The sequence below is a fragment of the Denticeps clupeoides genome, chromosome 1 (assembly GCF_900700375.1).
Source record: "Denticeps clupeoides chromosome 1, fDenClu1.1, whole genome shotgun sequence".
NCBI lineage: Eukaryota > Metazoa > Chordata > Actinopteri > Clupeiformes > Denticipitidae > Denticeps > Denticeps clupeoides.
In genome coordinates this window covers 19,866,105-19,889,206 of record NC_041707.1, presented here as the reverse complement: position 1 = coordinate 19,889,206, position 23,102 = coordinate 19,866,105, and the positions used below count along the sequence as shown (strand labels likewise).

The 23,102-nt window shown below is 43.6% G+C and overlaps 1 protein-coding gene across 1 annotated transcript; it reads right to left on the bottom strand.

Annotated features, from left to right (window-relative positions):
• Positions 1-2,370: 2,370 nt before the first annotated feature.
• Positions 2,371-19,832, bottom strand: peli2 (pellino E3 ubiquitin protein ligase family member 2). The gene is made up of 6 exons (XM_028989695.1): positions 19,507-19,832; positions 14,162-14,291; positions 9,061-9,162; positions 7,232-7,429; positions 6,595-6,783; positions 2,371-5,963 (listed from the first exon to the last, which is right to left on the bottom strand). Exons 1-6 carry the CDS (start codon positions 19,581-19,583, stop codon positions 5,352-5,354), a joined length of 1,308 nt encoding a protein of 435 aa, XP_028845528.1. The 5' UTR covers positions 19,584-19,832; the 3' UTR covers positions 2,371-5,351.
• Positions 19,833-23,102: the final 3,270 nt, after the last annotated feature.

Sequence of the window (23,102 nt, the reverse complement as noted above, 5' to 3'; positions counted from 1 at the left end):
TCTGAAAGGTAAAATCCCTTTTAGCTTTTCGCTGTAACGAATTATTAACAGTGAGTTGAGGTCGTCCATCCATTCTACTAGGGGAATCCTTTTCAGTTGGCCACAAACACTGCTAAAGCATTAATGACTGCTACATCAACACAGTGTTAGACATAAAAACGAGTTAAATATGTGGAGGCAGCTGATTTCCTCACTTACGAGTCAGTATATACACTACCAGTCAAACTCTGTAGTAGTTATAAAGACCAAGACGGAGGCCATTTTGCAGAATCCAATGCAAGAAATATATATTTTTTTTAGCAGGAGACAATTGAAGTATGTTTCAAGAATCTTTTTTTTCCCCAAATTTGCCTCTTTATACCTTTATGGCTGAATTATTCAATATTGACATCATCAAAAGCTGCTTCATGAGATGCTCATTAAAATGAGTGAATGATAAGAAAATGTTTAGCATAAACCTTCAGGACTGTTGGAAACTGTCCCTGTTGTGTAAATTAAGGTGGTCGAGAGAAGGCAGGAGTGTGAAACGCTGCCATCACAGCAAAAGCTCCCTGCTTTGCAGCCTCAGATCAAACTTTATGCCTTGTTTGCATTTTTTTGGTTTATTACATAACCTCTCATGTGTTATTTTATAGTTCTGTGTCTTCAGTTTTGTTCTGTAATGTAATTTTTTTTACATTATTTATATGTAATCATTTTATTTATATTGAATTACTTATTGATATTTTATTAAAAAGTATTCAGTCATTCTCAATTGTTTGTCAGAATTGAATTTTGAATTATCATTAAGTACTAAAAATACAAAAAATTTTAACAAGACTTACAAGTCTTACACTCATCGGGCAAACGATAGGAAAAAAATATATTTTCATATTTTATTTTACAAATGTATTTATAGCCCAAATATTTCTACTTGATCTATAAATTGTATAACTAAATGTAAAATTGTTTTCGTTATATGAAATACGTCAGGACACTGGTGTTTCATTGCTGGGGTAACAGCGCTCCCTTGTGGTCAGAGCGAAATAATGAAAAGGCAGCATTACAGAGACACGAACAAAAAATGGATATCAGATATGATATATGATGTGATCAAAGCACGGCACTCTGCTGAATCCCAAAAATCACTTTTATCCAACTTCAAGTGTAGGACAGGTATTCATATCACTCTGACTTTTTCAAGGCCATTTACATGCATATTTCCACACTTTATTACCGTCAGGGGCACATAGTGTCTGCTGATACTGTTAAAACACTGCAGGATGAGAAATGATGAAATATGCCTGCAATCATAAAGCTGAGAATCAGTGGGAATGTGTTAGAGGCTTACAGAGACATTTAGCTGACTACTACATTTCTGTAGAGCTCCAATAAGGGGGAAACACTACCCAGTTGCCCTGCTCCCCTGTCATGTAAACAGTTAGTTCTTCTAAAAAAAAATGCAGTGATTGTCACATGTGATACACAGCAGCACAGCACATGGTGCACACAGTGAAAATTTTCCTCTGCATTTAACCCTGAGTGAACAGTGGGCAGCCATGACAGCAGTGCGTGGGGACAGTGCTTTGCTCAGTGGCACCTTGGCAGATCGGGATTCGAACCAGCAACCTTCTGATTACAGGGGCGCTTCCTTAACCACTAGGCCACCACTGCCCCATGTTCATGAAGTTCATGTGCAGGACTAATGATCGTTAAAAAAAATAAATAAAAATCTTATCCAAAATAGCAGGTCTTGTATGGTGTATTCAGACTGTATTCCAAGGAAGGTTACAGGGTCATGGGGACCAAAAATGGCCGCAAATGCAGGTGTAAGCATGTTATAATCAAGGCACCTTTATAGGAATTTCATTTGAAAAGAAAAAAAGACAAAAAAGTTCAATATTTTAAATATTTTTATTTGTAGCAAAAGTAGACATCCTAGAGTGTACAAAGCCATGGCCTTTGGGTATGACTTTAAGCCCACCAAAACCATACATCAGGAATGTTAGCCCAAGGAGGATGAATACGTACCAGCTTTGGTTCAATGTGCACAATTTGTCAACTCACTGTTATCACTGTTTTTTTTTGTACACCTTTATTATTGCTGAGGTGGACTGGGATGAAACGGGGATTAAACCTAGGCCGCATTCAATCAATCGGGCCAGGTCAATCCCTGAATGAAACGGACCCAGAGCATCCAGGAGAACATGCCGGTTACAAGGCCCTGCAAGATATAGACCCACTCAAGTGGCTTTTGCTTTCATAATGCCACTACTACTATAATATTAATAATAAGTATAGCAAAAGTGACCCAACCTAGACCACGCTGCAGATTTCACCTCTAGACCGATTTTGTAAGCACAGCAGGGGCAGGGCCAGAACTGTGGTGGGTTTTTTTTTTTTTTTTTGGTGTGCTGTTCCCCCTCCCCACCCTGCACATCCCAATTTTAGAATCAGCTCAAACGCCCAAGGCACGGTTGCATGGCACAGCTTTTGGGTTCAGAACAATTTTAGTCTCTGTTCATTGATCATTTTCAAGGTCATGTCTTCATCTCGGCCAGCCTGTTTCGTTGTAATACTGAACACAAATGACATTTTATGTGGTATGCATCCATGCTAGTTGTGTAGAATTGGAACATAATTGCGATAATACATTCCTAATTATGTTTTTCTAGTCATAATGAGGAGTACAAAATCACCCACGACTACAAACTACGGCCTTCTACATCAAACCACCATGTAGCATGGTGAACCAAACAGCACGTTACCTCCAGTTTTACAGTGAAGTGGAAGCCTGAAGAAGCTGGTAGGTTATTAGAAGTATTCAGTTTGATATTTTTACATAGAATATGTAATGCTTCAGAAGTCCTAATATTCTATATATTTGGTAAAGTCCAGAAATTCCTGTTGGTCAACTCTATTCGACAGATATCTTCAGACAAGTATTTGGTGTCACCTCTCCAGAGCTTTGGTGGCTGAGGAACAATGGTTTGGCAAACATAGTACAATAGAACTAAAACCGAATGGATTAACTTTAACAGGATGGCAAAAACCTGTTACTTTATTAATTACTTTCTACAAGCAGCTGGTCTGAACACGTTAAAATAAAAAAAAACAATGCATTTGAGGACATGAAACATGTGTATTCAATGGAGCTCAATAAAAACAGTTCAGCTATGACTATAGTATTCAATCGCTTAAAACAACCTGAAACGTCCCTTTAAGAGAGTACTGAGGGGAGATAACATCAGTTATTAATTATTATTTGCAGATATTTTAGCACCTATAGCCAGCAAAATCTTTCTTCAGTGATGCCACTGGACTTCTGTTCAGTCTGTTTATGTGGTCCACACTGAGAAAATGCTGGCACTCAAAAGTACAACTGCAAATAAATATATTATTTTTGTTAGAAAACTATAAAAGGGCCTTGGTAGAGTAAAATATGTTTTAGCAAGAATAATAGACAAAGAAATTTATTTCTCTCATTTTTTTATATATGCAAAACTGTTCCACCCCAATTCCACTTGCATCAAAATAGCTCTTTTTCATTAATAAAAATATCCCCAGTGTTCAGCTGGGAACTCAGGCACTAAAATCCATCTCTGTACAAAGATTAAGAAAGAAAAAAAAAAAATCAATGAGTTTTACAGACAAGAAAGTGACTTTAAAAACTGTGCCTATTTTACACTGACGCAAACACCCACTTTTACTACAATGTGGATCAAGGAATCAATGGGATATGGTCAAACAGTTTCCCATAATTCCACTGGGGACCACAGCCCTCCTCCTTAAGCGGGCCAACTGTATGAAAGCACAAATCTGGAGCCAGAATGGGACAGACAGTTGGGATAAATAACAATAAGACACCAGGTGTGAGAAGCAAAATATTTCAGAATTATTTTCCTCTATTAGAACAGTAGAGCCAATATAGGGGAAGAGTCTTGTTTCAGATTTCTCAGGTACAGCTTTCAGTTTGATTGGTGTACATTGAAGGTCACTTCTCTGAACTCTTGACTATTCATTACCACATTGGTGCAAATGAAATGGTAAATTTGGCTAAAACCATAACAGATAAAGCAAAATGCTTACATTTGTCTTACAGTATGACATTTTAGTGAAAAGGTCCGAACTTTTATTTAATGCGTTTCTGAGGCAAACTCCCAGCACATGACTGAATACTCTATACTACAGTTATGATATATGTTAAGTATTCAAATGCAAAAATAATGCTCCAGGCAAAACATCTTTTCATTTACTTAAATAATAGTACAACTTGCATCTGATAAGGTTTTAACCAGCCATGCAGGAGATTCACCTTATTGTGCTTGTAGTCACTATGCTCATTGCTCCAGAAAGTTAATCTGTCTTTTTCTCGTTTTGGGATAGCAATGCTTATTTTCAGTGCAATGTAATATCACCCCTTTAATTGTCCCTGAGCATGGACATTTCTATCTTTGTAAAAGGTTGGTATAAAATATCATTCTAAAATGTCCCCATTCTACACAGTGAAGTAATAAAAAGGTTTGGCCATGCAGAAAAATTCTGCAAAAAGCAGGGAACGTTGGCCCAGGATTGCACCAAAGCTGACTACTTAAGCCCCTGGACTATAATTAATGCAGAGGTATGTAGAGACTGGGGGAAAAAAAAGAAACTAAATGGCACCAGGAGCTGCTACATGGGGACACCAGATGCTGGTTTATTTACAGGAATGGGTAACGATGGTGTCAAGTTAAGCCAAAGGTTCAAAGTGAAGAACTGTTTTTTTTTTTTTTTTTTTTGTATTTTAAGACATCAACAGGTCCTGACAAATCATTTTAAGATGGCAGAGTAAAGTTAACAGAGGAGTAAAAATACTTTAGCCCTTCAACTGGACAAATTGCTGCAGCCAGTTTAGCCCAGTGTCCTCAAACTAATTGCTACTCATTTGCTGAAACAGAAGGGTCAAAGGTCAAACTTCAAAGAAGCTCTCTGGCGATTTCAGATGGTTTTGAGTTAGTGAGTGCACGCGCCATTCAGCATGGGGACGTCTTTGATCTTGCTGCCTCCGGCTCGTCTTGTGGTTCTCTGGGTGTTGTGTTCAGGTCCTCCTTCAATCTCAGGTAGCTTGTAACGAGTGGAGTGCAAGTAGTGATTCCAGCTTCCAATTTCAACAGTGAACTGTCCTGGCAGCTTCCATCTTCATCTCCATTTGACATTTGAGAGAAAAGAGGAAAGGAAAAAAAAAAAAAAATTCTTCTAAAAAAAAAAAAATAATAATAATAATAATAATAATAAAATATAAAAAGCATTTAGCTTCACAGCGTGTATGACTACATCACCCAAACTTTCCCTGGGCTTTCTGGAATCGTGGAGACACAGTCTGGCCCTCTGGCTCAGTCGATTGGCCCCTGGAAGATTAGTCTGATGCAGCCCTGTGTGATGCTGAGCTGGGTGGCACAGAACGGGCAGGCTGCATGGAAGGCATGTGTGCCATGCGGCAGCAGGATCTCAGACCAGTAGCGCGCAGACTTCTCTGAGCAGACGTGGCCACATGGCACGAAGGCGTGGGTGGGAGCGCCCGTGTCCACGTAGAAGGCCGGTTCGTTACCCAGCCACAGGGGCACGTAGGGTCCCACTGCTCGGCACATGGGGCACTCGCGCTGTGTGTTGGTGTCGCGCTCCGACCGGTGGCCCCAGTCGTGGTAGCCGTGTACGTGCCCACAGGCCAGATACACCCAGGGCTGCTTGTCGCATTCGGGTCCCTGGGAGGAGCCCACTGGCACAGTGGCAGCCAACGTACGGTTGCAGCGCTGCATGCTGGGAAAGGCCAGTGTGTTCAGGCCCACGGGACACTGTGGCCGGGCGGCGTTGAGCTCCTGCCGGAGGGCTTCCAGGTGTTTCTGTGTGGGCGTATGGAAGAGGCCATCAGCTGTGCGCCACAGTAGTGTCGCCCCACACAGGTCCACAAGGGAACCGTCCTGCAGAATGTTACTCTCACTGTCCACCTGCATGAGGGGAGAAAAAAAATGGTGATGAAAAATTAAAACCATAATTCACCAAGCAGCTGACAACTGAACAGGTATGGCACAGGGGTTAATTAATAAAGAGGAGGCGCACGTAATACAGCATAACACTAGACAAACACACACAAAATAGACTACTGCCCAAAGTGCATAAAGAAAATCATTCATTTTCATGACCATAAAAAGTAAAAAAAAAAAAAAACATGGGGTTAAATCCTACTGAAAAACCTCCTGCATGGAGGGAACTAAAGATCAGTTCCTCTTTAAATCAAACGTTACTGTTTGGCCACCTTTCAGTAGCTTCAGTCTTCAGTCTCTTGAGAAACCGAAAGAGCACAGGATAGAGTGCTCTCGACATACTTAATGTGGAATACTGAAGCGGTGTACTGAACATCTGAACAAACAGAAGCTGAACAAGTGGACAAGCTCCAAAAAATCTTGTCATAACATTATTCACCAGCAGGGAGCAGCGCAACATGAAGAGTAGCAAGAGACCAAACCACAGAAGGAATGGGTTGCTCATTTACTCTCATGCTTCGGTCCTGATGGGTGGAACCCATGACTGCAACTAAGAGTCCGTAACATTCACATCAACCACAGCACCAATACGAACCAGTTTGCCCCGAGTTTGTGCTGAACGAGTCTCTCTCAGAGTGTAGACATCACCACACACAGAGATCTCCCTCCAAATGCCAGGTTTGGAATCTTCCGTGAAGCCGCCCCGTGGATGCATCACCAACACGCCATTGGTCGTCAGCCCATCCATGTGACCATCTGGATTCTTCCATTTGGCCGCTTTCTCCTAAACAGAGGAGACCATGAGACAGACGGCAAACACACACACACCCACCCGCCCTTGGTCTATTTTAGTTTGTTCAGTTAGTAATACACACACCTATATTTACTAGGTTAGAATCTGGAATGTGTCCAGCAACACCACATGGGCCAAGACTGTGTCAGCAGAACCAGATCCTCAGACAATTAGCACACTGTCAGTCTCTCCGCATGTATATTTGGCAAGATAAAAATACTATTGCGTGAGAAACATGCGCTGTCTCCAACCAGTCCATGAACTTCTAATTAGCCAACCTTAACTCTAATGGGTCTATGGCATTAGGATCTAGAGCCAAAAAGTAGTGTTCCTACTGTGAACATTATGGCTACGTTATACTGTCATGGGTGCACATTTAACACATGCGTGTGTGTGTGTGTGTGTGTGTGTGTGTGTGTGTGTGCGCACAAGGCCTAACCCCGAGGAAGATGTTCTTAGAAGAGTCGAAGCCAGCTGCGAAGATGCGAGCGGTGTAGGGGGGGTTTCGCTCACACACCACCCGGCATGCAAAGCGCGAGATGGTGCTCTGTGTGATGGGCGTGTCCTCGCCGTCCTGTCCACCTGACACTGTGTCTGTTACAACAAAATCTATAGGACTCTCGGTTGACCGGCCAATCTGTAAGGCAACAAAACAAATTTCCTCTTGTCAGAAGGGATGAAACAGTAGTATGAAAGGACTCTGTAACTGAAGAACAAACTAAATATTCCTCAAAGTACAATTTCAAGATGCAGAATTTCATTTTATCTATGTATGCAAAACAATATAGAAATGCAAACTGGCAAAAAGGCCTCCTTTTGATTTTTTTCTCTCTGTAAAATCATACTCTCGCCAACCAACACTGAATTTTCATGTTCAGTTTCATTGAACACAATCATTTGAAAAACACGTCACTTCAGTAAGAATATATATACACATTTATTTATTGCCTAACCATGGTATAATCAAGCTTTTTTTTTTTTTATCTAGGTATGCAAGGATCCCTAGATCTAGAGATCCTCCAGTTTCCTCAAAGCAAAACTTTTAATGGTGTCGTTGTCACCGGGGACATGTGGCAATGAGTGTCTTGGTGTCGGTCCCAATCCCAGATAAATAATGAGGGTTGCATCAGGAAGGGCAACCGGAACTAAATTTTTGTGCAGGCAACCAGACTGGTCGGTCCGCTGCGGTAACCCCTGACAGGAGAAGCCGAAAGGAGGCGATAACACACTTATTTTTCTGAGTAGCTGCTGGGTCCTGAAGTAACTATAAGTGTCTCTTTTCACTGACTGAGAAGCTCTAATATCTTCATTGAGGGACGATATTGGTTCCTGTTTCCCGGTTTTGCTCCTAGATGTTTGTATTTTTCGGTTTGGCTCATTTAACACACACACACACACACACACACACACACACACTCCTGCTCACAGGAGTCTGGCGTGTGACTTCAGAGCATGAAGCACGTGTGTTTTTTTCTGTAGAGGCAGCGAGTGATCGAGTGAGTGGGGAAGGGATCAGGATCACACCCCCCTCCCAATAATCCCATGTGGAGAAATACAGGGCGTTCTTTCAGACAGACAAAACCGCTGCTGTTTTATCCCAGTGTGTCAATGTTCCTTCGCCCTGGTGTTTGGAGAGAAAATGCAGTAACACGCAGAACAATGGGGCACTTTGATGGGCCAATCGCAGAGCAGGGGGAAGAAGCCCTGTGAATGATGGGATCGCTGCGCCAATCAACACCACAGTCATATGAGATCAAGAAGTTCCTCAGCCATGGGAGGTAAAGTGGAACATATGTGAAGCGAGAGGAAACTGGAACTGGAAGGCAGGGCTGTAAAAACCTTTGTTATTGTAAGATAACCTTTTTTTGCCATTAAAAGCGTGTAAAATGTATTTTGAATTTAATTGTAACATCCTTGATAAAGACCAAACATCCCATCATGTCAGTGAACTTAAAAGAAAAATATCAGTCATCCAGTCATGCAATCAGCATGTTGTGACCAGTAATAGTCTGAAGTTAATAATTGTTTGGAATATATTTCAGTTCCTTGGCAATATCATGATTTTCACACACTCCTCTATGAACAATTTCAAATTTTAATTTTTTGGGATATTACAACATACGAAATGGTAAGTATCATTTAGAAATGTGTAAAAAGCAGCCAGGGCTGGTTTTGGTGGCAGCACACAGTGGGCCCAGCTGGAGAGCCAGAGGAGTATCGGTGGCGAGCAGCAGCCGGCAGGCAGTCAGCACCCAGGCAACAGTTTACCTGGAACATATCGGTGTCCTTGTCATGAGTGTACTCCACCACGACCGTCTGGTTTCTGGACAGCGTGTAGGAGATGCTGTGTTGGCCTTTACTGCTGACCGCCTGAAAGAAGCACAGGCATGCACAAGCACAGTTAGCATCATGCCAAAAATGACATTCTAGTTATTATTAAAATATTACGGTACATTCAGAATGATTTGTGCTTGAGTTAGAGGGATCTTCCTGTAAAGACTCAACCGCAACTCACAAAAGTACTACCTGGAGGATTCATCTGGACAAAGCAGACTGAGGTCTTCAAAAACGGTTTAATTTCCCCCTATGTTCCATGATAGACGCATTAAATTACAGTTCACAATACAAAGTCAGCAGAGGGACCATAGTAGGCACGCATAGGTGCCTACAGAAATGCACGTTAAACGTTTCAAGGAAAACATTCCAAACAGTGGTAACCAAAGCTTGAATAAACCATGGATGAAAATATTTGGAGTGATATTATACAGCTGATTTGAATTTTTTTTTCCCCGTCCACATACCAATTAAAGATTTCCATGCAATGCAGTTTTATGTTTGCTAAATGTTTCAGAAAACATTGCTTTTTGGGTTGTGTTATTAAAAGCTAAGACCTATCAGACCTATTGTAGGGGACCATGTTGAAAATGTATAGAATATGGCATTATGGTATGCCCATTAGCTGACATAATACTACACAACCCTAATTCAAGAAGGCCAAGATAAAAAAAATGACACTGGCTGGAGATCCAGCACAAAAGAGAAGCTTGTTTGGGTTTATATCAGCTTTACATTTCCTTGGCAGGGTGGAAATTACTACATTACACAACATCACTGTGCTACACCATCGCCATTCCTCTGATGATGCTCATTTCCTGAATCAAGTGTGGAAAGTTCCAGGAACAGGGCAAGTGGAACACAAGACTTGTAATTCTTCTGTTTCAGCCACTTTGTGTTCCTCAGCTGTCGAGTGGCTGAGGGTCACGGTCAGAACGAGACACATGGGAGCTTTCTGGGGAGGGGCTGGGTGTGAAGACCAGCGAATGGCAGGTTAAAGTGGTGCTAGAGGTTAAAAGAGGACGTGGTTAACATTCCCTCCTGTTAAAGGGGAGGCGGAGGAGGAAGAGGAGGCTCTGACACTTTGGTCACGATTTCCCCCCTCGCCTTTAAACCAGCATGTGTAAGACATTGAAGTGTTTTATGGCATTTGACACAGTACAGCAGAATGTTGATAAGGCTGGCTGATAAGGAGGAGTTATTCTACCTTTCATCTTGTAGATCATAGGACAGACCTACTTTATCAGAAGACTAAACCATAACATTAAAACAACGGAGTGGGTTCATCATAGTGTAAAACTTTACAACTAGTGGCTTTACTGCTGCATCTGAGCAGCAACGGCAACACCAGGCCGCTTTTATCACAGAGTGGACACTTTCCACTCCTCTCCCTCCCTCCCTGCCCCTCTCTAATCTCTGATTTCCAAATTACCCACATCCCCGTCACATGTGCACAGGAGGGAGAGGAAACTGGGTCACAGTTACCGCGCTGGTGCAGCAACAGTGGAAACAGCAGCAGGCTGGGAGAGAGGGGAGCTGTGGCGAAGGGGCGAACGACAGCAGGGTTACACCGGCGTACCGCGGTGCCAAGTCAGTTAACCTGATTGGAACATTGCACGCACCATATACGGCACAGGCCAACTGTGAGGCGATGGAAATCTCACATCTGTTACGAGTGTGTGACAGAAGAGGAGAAGAGGAAATGATGCATTTCAACATGATGCAGTCTAGTTTCCTGGTAACTGTTGGGGGGGGGGGGGGGGGGGGGGGGGTTGTGTGTGCAGGCGAGTTCACTCTTCCCCACTCAATGCAGGATCACAGCAGGGGGTCTCGCGTCCCTCCCCCACCCATTCCCAAACTTACAGTGGGCCGTTTCACAGTCTCTGAAACAAAAGGCTCAGGATAGTGAAACAGACAGAAGGCCCCAAAAAAAAAAAAAAAAAGAGCAGCCAACACAAAGGCATCATCTGCAGGGGGTTGGTCTATTAAAACGGGCAACCAAAGCATTCCCTGGATGCCAGGATGGAAGAGTTGGTAAGCACTCACTTTTGAACGCATCTTATCTGGATCTGTGTAATGTTGGGCAGTACCAGGGTGGCTCCGGTGATCATTGTCCTGAAATCCAACAGAAAGCCCCAATGGCAGAAAAGCAGCTCTGATTCAGTGAGATGGATGGCGTTAAGTTAACAGGACAAAGAGGAAAAGGAGGCTGGAAAGGCAGAGACACCTCCACCTTGTGACGTGCTGATTCACCAGTCCGCCTGGTACAGAGGAAAGGGCTATTTTCAGAGTCTCCACGTCCGACAAAAGAGGAAGAAGAGTAGCCAAGAGAAAATCAACAATAATCTCATTTCCGGAGGAGGAGAAAAAAAAAAAAGTGTTTGGCGAGAGCACGATGAGAAAACCGGGTTACGTCCGTTTAAGAAATGAACACGCCGTTCACTGTTGCTCATGGCAGCCGGTATAAAGAGCAGAGGTCGCCATAGCCCACATTGTGCCCTCAATCCATGTGACAAGTCACTGCCTCATGAATCACAGATGACCCCAGCATGGGTCAAAGGTGAAAAGAGGCAGAGGCATGTGAGGGCTTGTGGGAAGGATAAGATCAGACACCCAGGCTTCATCTCAACCAGTTCCTTGCCACTGTGCCGTGGAAAACGTAGCCAGAGGAGCAACACAACGAGTGTCCATTGCTTTTACATAGGTCTCAGTGGTCCCCTAATACTGTATCTGAAGTCTTTCCAAAATTCGGCTGTGGTTTTAGCGAGCCACACAATGAGATTTCGCCAGGATTCGATGTGTGTAGATTTAAATGCTAATGAAGAGGTGAAGGGCCTATAGAAGTGAGTGGGCATTCATGGAAATGTCGTGGTCATCAACACCATTCACAGACCACAATGTTTGGCACTAACAGGAAGTCGTGTCTGGATTTTTCCAGAAAAAATGTACTTGGTTCTTCACGACATTAAAATATTGCGTTGATACCCCATGTGCAGTCAAAATTGTAAGTGTAAAGTGAAGTGATTGTCACATGTGATACACAGCAGCACAGCACACGCTGCACACAGTGAAATTTGTCCTCTGCATTTATCCCATCACCCTGAGTGAGCAGTGGGCAGCCATGACAGGCGCCCGGGGAGCAGTGTGTGGGGACGGTGCTTTGCTCAGTGGCACCTCAGTGGCACCTTGGCGGATCGGGATTCGAACCGGCAACCTTCTGTTTACAGGGCCGCTTCTTTAACCGCTAGGCCACCACTGCCCCAACAACAATAATCCATAAAAAGCTATGGGTACCTTGCGGCACAGACTGCACAAGACCTCTGTAGGTGTCCTGTGGTGTCTGGCACAAAGACTTTATGATGACATTCTAGAGGTGGGAGGTATTTCCCCACAACATCTCAAAGACACTCAAATTTGAGTTGCTCAAATAGTTTCCAAGTATTCTTCCAGTGTGCCAGGGTGCATTTTCCTGTTGAATGAGGCCATTACAGGCAGCAATTCCAGTAGAGGAATCATTAGAGTCTTCCTTTTCAGTGAGATGGGAGGAAATATTACAGCATTTACCAGACGCCCTTATCCAGAGCGAATTACAATCAGTAGTTACAGGGACAGTCCCCCCTGGAGACACTCAGGGTTAAAGTGTCTTGCTCAGGGACACAATGGTGGTAAGTGGGATTTGAACCTGGGTCTTCTGGTTCATAGGCGAGTGTGTTACCCACTAGGCTACTACCACCCGCTAGGAGAGGATGGGACGGAGACAATAGAATTTTTCCAGCAATTTGTGGAACAGTAGTGCAGTGGTTGGACTGGATTTGAAGGGCTAGTCTTAATGCCAAAAGCACTTCAAAGGTAGTAATAAAAGCAAACAAGCAGTATCTCAACAAACAGTGTTGATTAGATCAATTTACAAAATTCTTTTATTATGATTTAACCTAAAATATATTGGTGAAAATACCAAGTCACATATGTGTGAAGAGAAAAAATACCTTCCACTGAGAAAACAGTTCTCAATGCTAACCATCTCCAGCACTTGAGTACACGACAGATTTGAATATCAAATAGGGCCATGACCCTCTGCACAGATTACAGCATGACCTCCCTGAGCAACTCACACGGCCCAAAGCAATTGTCGCTATAAAGTCCCCACACCGCGAGTCGCTCTGGATACGTGTATTGTACACAGATGGCAAACTTTTTCTTGACCTTCAATGTTTCGATTAGAAACGCAAACCTAGACCGTACAGTGAACGTGTAGACAGACTTCAGCTGCAACAGGAAGCTGCAGGCACACTGCCAGATAGTAATCTGTTACATTGGTCAGTTCAGACTCGACTATGTTTAAAGGAACACATATATGCTGCTGTTTGAGCGTAAAGATCAAGTCTATTGCAGTTTACGTAGAGATGCTCCCTGCCATGCAGGCAACTAAAATGCAGAATAAATAGTGCTTGCAAACAGGAAAATATTAATCCAAAATAATTTTTTCCCCTCCACAACTACCATAAATGGCCGATGCAGTTTTGTCTTGACCGGCTGTGTAGTTTTTAGAATATAGAGGCGATCTGATCTTGCTCTAAGGCATGAACTATTTATTTCTGTAACAAAAACCTCAAATGACAGCAGACGCCCCACAGCTTCTGCTAGGTAACCAAATGCAGGCAAGCAAGAAGCCAGCCACGCTCCTCCCCCCAACCCCCCTGTGAAACCTGCACTAACATATCACGGGTCACACTGGGATATGGTGCCCTTTGCGTCCCCGTCCCCCCCCCCGCAGTGTACAGACTCATTGCTAAATGACTAATGAATGACGTGACTGTGCTGAACTCTGCATACTCTACCCAACACCAAATACAGCAGAATTAAATGTTGCACTGCGGCTGTTCCTTCGCCACTGAAGCATTCAGTTTACTTTCAGGCCAGTCCTTTTGTGAAAAACAGTTTAAAAGGTAACATTTAATCAAGTATTTATAATAATTAAAAAAACTATAAAACACACACACACACACCAGTAAAATGTTGAAGACACAGAGCGTACCTTGCTGGCCTGCGGTGTGCTGAGGACATGTACAGTGCTGGGCTTGACTCCACTGGCCTTTGCCTTCTTATAAAGGGCAAATCTACTCTTCCGCCGCCCTCTGTCTCCACTGGGGAGGGAACCATTGTACCTGAAGGGGAAAAAAAAAAAAAAAAAAAAACAATTTTAATATATACACACACACACACACACACACACACACACACACGTGGGAAATCCATAACTGCTACACTAAGATGATTGCGCTCATAACATACATTTCTGAGGCTTTAACCAGCGGTGTATTAATGACCTTGCACACATTCACCTCAGATTACTGGAGCGCTGTGTTACATAAATGGCTTTGGCCTGTTACCACACAGTACATCTGAGCACAGGAACAAAACACACACAGTGCCAAACCTACAGGGCATTAAAACCAGTGAAATAAAAAGAAATTAAACAGCATCAGTGGGACATGAGCAAACCCTGATATGACGAAGGAAATAGATCAAACAACAAAACTCCGTCAGAATGATTCTGCAAGGAGATTAGAGTGGCCACCTCATCCTCAGTGTTTACCGCAGGTATGTTCAAATGGTCCAGAGTGTAGAATTACGTTTTTGGTCTAAGTAATTTCTGCTATAAATGATCTGAACTTTACACATGTATATACATATCTGTAAAGGTTGAACGGGATGGGAAATAAAAACTTCCTCTTCCATCATGTACTTATATGAACACTCCTCACAAAAAACCTTTTTTTTTTTTTTTTTTTGGAGCCCCAGCAAAGTAGTAAATGCATTGAAGCAAGTCATCAGGCTGCCTCAGTCGACTGGATGGCACTGTAAATCTGCCCATTTGTTTCCTTCTATGGTACAGCTGTATACCAGCATGACTGTCTACCACAATATTCAAATGCAGTCTGGAACAACAGCAACAATGATTCAGAGCCAAGAGAACACAATGCAGCGGTTCTTACGCCGAACAACAGTTCGATTCATCGCAGAACTAATATGCAGGCTATTTGTCATTGTTTGAATATTCTAATTGGGTTAATCTGAGAAGCGTACAGGGTTGTTTTTGTGGCCTTGCTCAGCTGCACAGCCAAGTATAAAGACTGCATTTAACAATGCTGAGACCAGCACATGCTCTGCAAATGATCATCTTTCAGCCCTTAGTGCCATTAAAATGAGGCCTAAAAACACACCATAATTAGTCTTAAAATATCAATATAGAGTACCTGAGAAATCTGATCATCCTAACTTAATATGGTTGAGCTGCTTTCCAGAAAGGTCCAACCAGATTGCCTAATTAATGAGTCAGGAAAGCAGTGTTGAAACAAATTTGTACATTGTCTCGTTTTTTAACGCAATTGATCCAATAATATTCACTATTATTTGCTGTGCAAATGTGGCAAAAAATTAATTAATGTATTTATTTATTAAGAGCATGTAAATTTTTTAGGTTTTGTTTACACACAAACTGTATAAGCATATGGGCAATGTCTGTCTAAAGCACTAGCACATGAATCAAGGCACATGGAAACATTATTACAAAGTCTGTAGAGCCACACTTTGATGTATTATTGATATGCACTTCAATGATAAAGGCATCAGCTCATAGTAGAATATCATAAAATGAGGGGAAAAAAAAACAAAAAAAAACAATTTGACATGTCATTGTGTAAATGGATGTCACTAATGTGAAAAACCCCAGGTCTCCCTTTTCATTCCCTGTCAGTGCCACCTGTCACCCATTCACTCTGCTGACTCAGAACACACACAGCATTATATATCTTTGTGTTCATGCTGAACAGGGCCGTGAATATTGTGGCTCATAATAAACAAAGGAGACTCCATGTAATAATAATTCAATGTCTATTTAAAACCATAACTGCTATTGTTACAATAATCTAATAATCTAAGATCTTGTTATGTTTTATATTAGTCTGTGGTCAGTAAATTTCCATATTTTATGTATACACACACACAGTGGGGCAAAAAAAAAAGCAGCCACCGATCGTGACTACAGTTGCCCCACTTATAATATGTACCCATAATAATATGTACACTAACTGTAACAGACAGAGATAGAATGTAAAAAAAAAAAATCTGGTCAACATTTAGGGCCCTATGAAATTCTCCTGAATTCAATGTTTTTGTTATAAACATATTCACCTAAATACTATGTGATTATGGAGTGGGTGGGGAAAAAAATTACCTGAAATATGACAAATGACATTTAATCACTGTTCAACAAAGTGCTTGGGCATTTACTGTTTTCTTTTGTAAAATATTTACATTTAAATTGTGTGTGCATTTCGTGCAAAGCACTCACAATATTACACATTTTGTAAAATGAAAGTGCCCTGGAATATAAAAAAAATAAATAAAAAATTTGCCTACTTGCATCACAAACTGGAACCATGAGAATAAAACCATGTTTTGAATCAGCGGGTGTGTTTGCATGACCAAGAGTTTGCTGGTGTGAGCAGCTCACGCTGGACTTCCTGATATTGACTGCAAGTGGTCATTCTCGTTAGAAAGTAGCGCCGGAAGCACGCGTGATCCAGAAAATCACCAGACAGTTCCACACAGACCAGTGCACCACACTTGTTTAAAACCGCAAACCTCGCGGTGAGCGCATGCCGTGTTCGCTTGGCTTTAGACTTGCTCCAATGAGCAGAAAAAAAGGTCGCTGTTCAGTCCACGCTTACCTGCCATTACCCGCCATTCGTGGGGTCACGTGAGCACTGACTGAATGCAGACAGATTTGTAGCAATCAAAGCATCCACACATGGTCAACAAAAATACGCTTGTACTTAAAACCATCGTGTGGAGCAATGCAGAAAATGTATGGGGTGCACCACGATGCATCGATAATCAAGCCATTGATAATCACGCTCGAATCATGTGACCAGTGAAGGTTCATGCCATTAGGTCGATGACTACATAAAATAGTAACGTGTTTGTCTGATATTTACTGTCTGAATCTTTCGGAGACACACAGACTTTCAGACCAAGAGTTCAACAGAAGAGAAAATTCCACCTAATCAGTGAAATTCCAGGACAAACAGACTGCGGGAAGGATCCCTGGTGCCTCCAGGATTCGATCACGTCAAGATCCAGGAAACAAGCAGGAAAAATCTGCTGAGGTCTTCACACCCTGGACACAATGTTTTGAAAAACTCCTCCCCTCTGGCAGACGATCCGGGCTTCTGCACACCAGAACCAGCAGACACAGGAACAGCTTCCTCACTCACACAGTCACCCCCATAAACAGCTGATCTGGAACACCATGTTCCGTATGCACAATGCTACTTGGCCTCATTCGATCCATTTTTGCACAGTATTGTCTACCTTGTTATCTGCAGATGGTACCGAATTTCAAAAACCAAAAAGTAATCTTTACGTAATAGAGAAATCAAATATTGCCATACATACAAATGGGTTTTATAAGCTAAGATATCACTGGGCACATAACAGACAGAACAAGGGCCTCATAACGGTTGCATGGCCGACTGATTTAAAGTGAAACCATGTGGCGTTCCAGGGCTGTCCAGCAATCCCCTGTAATTGTTACGGCATCATAAACCAGCTATCTGCCGCGGCCTAAATCAGACTTAGCGGACTGGGCTCCGCCATGACTGAGAGCGCGCTTCATTAATCCCAAAAGCAGCTTAGAACACGGAGCAGATAACACATTGACGGGAGTCCGGACTTCGCGACCTTCCTGCGATCAGGCGCATCCCCTCTGGAGCGAGGCTCGGTTCGCCCTAATTGTAATCCCTTCCCCTTTGACCTGTGGCGGGTCGGCTTGTGAATTTAGCCTCCGATACTCCGAAGCGGGGATGAGCCCCACCTGTCCTTCAGGGGTGCGGGCCCGTTGCCATTCACAAGTACCTCTGAAAGCGGGTGTTAATGGGGGGGGGGGGGGGGGGGGGGGGGTCATTTCCACTGATTAGCCGAGTCCACGCAATACCCAGACACTTGGCAATGGTACGGTCCACAGAGCCTGAACGGGGGGACGCCTGCACAGAGAAAGCCGCGCAGGACTCGTTTCGTTCCCATGACCTGTACACTTCATCAGATCAGCTAGCGAATGCACAAAATGTCCATTTCCTCAAAACATACAGGTGCGTCTGGGGAAGAGCAAAGCTTAAACTAGCTAAACTACTGGGCAAAAGGGGGGATGGGGACTGAATAGGGCAGAGGAGGCAACAGGCTAGCGGGGACGTTCCAGAGACCGCAATCAATGGCACCCTCAGTCAGCATGAACGGTGACAGCTACGGCCACGGAGATGCCGGTGCCCAAATCAATACCCTCCTTTCAGCCTCGGCCTCACACGCGGCACGATCCGGAGGGCACTGCCAGGCGAGGGGGGGGGGAAGAAGAAGAAGAAAAAAAAGCCACAGACAGAAGGAAAAGAATGGCACCATTGCTGTACCAGCTGGCCGATGGTGGGGAGGACAGTGACACCAAAGAACAAAGATGCTCCACCAATGATTACAAACTAGTGGATGCCAGCTGTAGGCATCTACCAACTTCTTTTTTTTATTCGCTTGTAGGATGGACTGTGGTGCACTTTCCCCACCTTGATTCACTTTTGAAAGGCTGACAAGATACAAAGATCTGGCTTTTTGAAAAAAATATTTTCCCCACCAAAAAAAATAAAATAAAAAAACATTTTCCCCCCAATTTACAATTGAAAACAGAACGATCCAGCGCTCTACATTTGTAAGTACTGGAGCCTGAGAAGGACTCGTTGTCAAGGCCTCTGGCTTTTTCGAGAAGGCCATCCTATTTACAGCCCAAACTAACTTTTTTTTCGGGCGGGGACGAGTTACTCACCAAAGGCAACACATGGAAAGTGGGGGTCGGCCAGAAAGTGGGGGGTTCGGGTTCAAAAAAAACAACAAAAAAAAAAAACGTCGATACTTCCGAATTCCTCCGCAGCCCTTAAAAATGCACACAGAACCCCGTGCGTCCGTGACGAGGTGAAGGAATAAGATTCCGCAGCAGAAATCCCCGCCACGCGTGTTTATCGCTTTCTGCGCCGATAAATAAAAGACGCGTCACGCGCGCGCCCGGAGATGCGCGGGCACGTGTTCGATTTGCTGAGTAACGTGAGCGCGTGGATTTTGCGGAGAGGGGGGTGGGTGGCGTCGGGCCATCGCCGCTCACCTACTGGGTAAACAAACACCCCCCTTTTAATAAAAATAAATCTGCGGTTTAACCGGTTACAGGAGTTATTAAAGCGTCGTAACTCCTCTGGCGCGATAACGACGACAAACAAAAAAAAAAAAAAACACGCGCGCGCGCACAAGTTTTCATCTGAAGTTACGAAGCGGCGAAAGACGTACCCCAGCACGACCAGCTCCCCGTACTTCACCGGCTCTTTGGTCGGCGCGCAGTGCTCCTCTTGACCCGGAGAAAACATGAGGCTTTCGAACTTGCACCAGCGAGCTCCTATCAATCCGCATTCAGTCGCTCCGATTCGGCGAGGGACCACAGAAGAAAAAAAGATCACAAGCTGCACACTTCAAAGGAGCCAACGAACTGGCATTTTCTGGCCCCCGCTCCCCGCGCGTCTTCCCCGCATCCAGCAGCGACGTCCAGTAATGTCCCGTACGAGTTTTAACAACACAAAACTGCACACAAGCCGACACCGCGACCAACTTGGCGGTTCGACCCGTCTTCTGTGGATGATACAAAAACAGTCTGTGGCGGGGAGGGGTGGGTCGTACCATTTACTCCTCCTTTACTTTACATGGGGGGGGACGTTGCGTTTCGAAGTTTTCGTTTTAGCCTAAAAGCATTGCGCCGTCGCGTTAGTTGTACAGTGATGCGACACTCCGCGCCGTGTCTGTCTCCTGACATTTGTCGAACATATTACATAATTTGGCCAAATTTGGAGATTTACTCAGAGTCCCAGTCACCCCCACCCGACTGCCGCGAGAGGCGGCGGCACCTTCAATTATGTAAACAAAGAGTAAAACTGGGGAAGTCTTAAGGCGACAGTACCCCTCCATCTTCTGATTATTTGGGGAACAGAAGTCATTCCCGGGGTGTAAGCGCTACTGCGTGTGTGAAATGAAAGCGGCGACGAGGTGTCAGGCGCCCACAGTTTATTTGCCGGTGTACGGTAATGAGCAGAGGCGGCGCACAGACACGACAGGAAAATGGTGCGAGTACAGACGTTACGCGTTAATATAACTATATAACTATCTAAAAGATAAACCTTTAGCCATTAGCGGATTCTCTCACCTGACTGTTAATTGCCCCAGCTCCAGTACAGTGAAAGGCCTGCACACTTTACACATTTCACCATCATAATGTGTCCTAAGGCCATAAAAATCAGGAATATACAATATAAACGTGTCTTCACTGGATCCACAAGTGACCCTTTAATGCTAGAACATTCAGTATTTAAAAAAGTCCGGGAAAGTTATAGACATGCTGAGTCCCCGAGGCTGCCTTGTCACCACTTTTGATCCTCCTTTGTTGAATGTGTCACCCCCACACAGGAACATGACCCTCTTGTTAACACTTCAATAGCGGGTGTCTTGCTTTTGCTCCGTTTTGGGTGTTTTTTTAATGAGCCTCTTCATGTGCATTTCTTAGAAAAGAATTCTCCCATCTGCTGATATTTTTATTGAGTCTCACAGAAGGTTTGTCATTTAAGGCCGTACGCACTATAGTGACATATAGTGCAGAACTGATGCACCCATGAAAAACATTTGCTACAAATCGGGGTGCATAATTTCACACCTGCACAGTGTAATATAGTGGCAGTGATCTGCTGAAAAATCCCCCAACACGAAATCCAAAACAAACATAAATCAGGAAGGAAGGGGATTTTTTTAATGGAATGGTTAGCGACAACTGTAATATAATGAGCCAACATAGGATTTAGATTTTTTTTTTTTTACATCAAATATCTTTTCTAAGCAGTTACAAACGCAGCAGGATTGTGTAAACCTCTGCTCCCCTTTGTTCTGGTAATCACACCAGCGCCAAATGAGCCTACGCCCCAGCCCCCCCGGTGCTTTGCAAGAGTGGGGTGCTGTTATGCCATAAACACCCTAAAACGTAGCTCTGGGCCACGTCCGTCTCGGCCTGAGACTTAAAGAGTGTTTATGGCTGTTGTGTGAAATTCCCCCCCATTGTTTAGCCCCTTTCCAAGCGCATGCAATGATCTCAGAGTGCCTCATGTCATTCACTATAGTACACTGTACTAGGCACCGGGGTGAGGGAATGAGAGAGAGAGAGACACGGGATCAAAAGCTCACCACATACCATCTTGATGGAGAGCAGATGCAGGGCTGCTGCGATGGCGAGGGTGTAGCAGATTTACGCATGTGCACAATCCTTTGACTGTGATTTTAATTCCCCCCACTTTCACTCTAAATACTTTCACCCACAGAAACACATATGTGCATGAGAGCTTACACACAAACACCGCCTGTGAGTGAGGAGGAGTGTGCATTATAATGTGACGTGTGTGGGATGGTTATAGGCGCAATAAAACAAGATACATACTGGAGTTTTGCAGTTCAGCACTGTGGGGGACAAACTGAGCCTTTGACCTGGACCTCCCGCAAAGCGCCAGCTCCAGGCAGGGGGGTATCGTGGGCCTCGCGCAGCAGGATCCCTCAGGCACATGGGACGTGTGATGGAGTGTGGCATGCTAGGCTGCAGCTCCAGTCTCCTGAACTTACATAAAGTCTGCTTATTTTTTAAGAAATGTTTTTTTTGTTGATTTCCCTCAATAATTAGCAGTCATCACCACAGCACCACCAGTGCTTTCGGGGATCCTACTTCAAAGCTTTAATTGAAAATGAAATATTTGTCTGGTGTTGGATATGGGTTTAATGAAAATTCAATTCATGAACAAGTGAAGATGGATTCTGCAAATCACCTTCATCAATCAACCTCTGTTTAACAGGCATGTCATGTCTGTATAGGTCACTCTTACAGGTGAGATGAAAAGTATTTAGAAAGCAGATTATGGAAACGGAAATCATAATCACACCTACAGTAAGTGGTAACTACCTAAAAACGAGTCACTATCATGGTACATGGTACACAGTACAATTCGACCAAAATGGTGGGTAAATGACCAATGGTGGCTCTAAGTGTAAGGGCCTTCCATCACCAAGTTGGAGTATTTTCAAAGCCAAAACTGTGAGGGCTCAGATGCACCAACTGACCGACGTAGGAAAAAAGTCAGTAATGAAATAAAAAAAAATGTACTGGGATACTAGGAATTCTTATGTAACATTTTAATTAGAAAGTTACACTTCTTGTTGTGCCTTCATATATCAATATCCTATAATCACGCAGGTCACTTCTTTTAATGTGAAACATCTGGATGACTCAAGAAAACATGCCAGCAAAAACTGAACAATTTACATCAAACACTGGAGCTTTTCAATGTACATATTTTGGTCGTCCTATATTCCTGCAACCCAGTTTGGCAAGCATATTGGGGCAAACATAAGTGTGATGCAGCAACAATTCTAACCCAAGCCATTACACTGTGGTCCTGAGCAAGACACTCTGAGTGCTCCAGGGGGACTTGTTCCTGTAATTAGTTGAATGAGAGTGATTCAGTCAAATGAAAGACATGTAAAGTAATACCACAAGATCAAAACTGAACAAAATCTGCTCATGCTGTTATCTAGAAACATTCTCACACTTAATATGACTTCTGATTTGGAAGGGTGAGCTAAGCTCCTCAGAAGAGTGTAAAACACTGCTTATCTCCATTCCTGTGGTCAAAACACACATGATATAAATAAAACCGAGGATAGCCCGGGCCTGCAGGACACACAAGATGGAGAGGCAACAAAAACCCAAGGCCTATCAGACACCAGCAGGAGCCACCACACTTTCACAAGTCCTAATCTCTACCTGGGGAGCACCAGCCCAGCATATCTTGTGCTGAAGAGAGAGG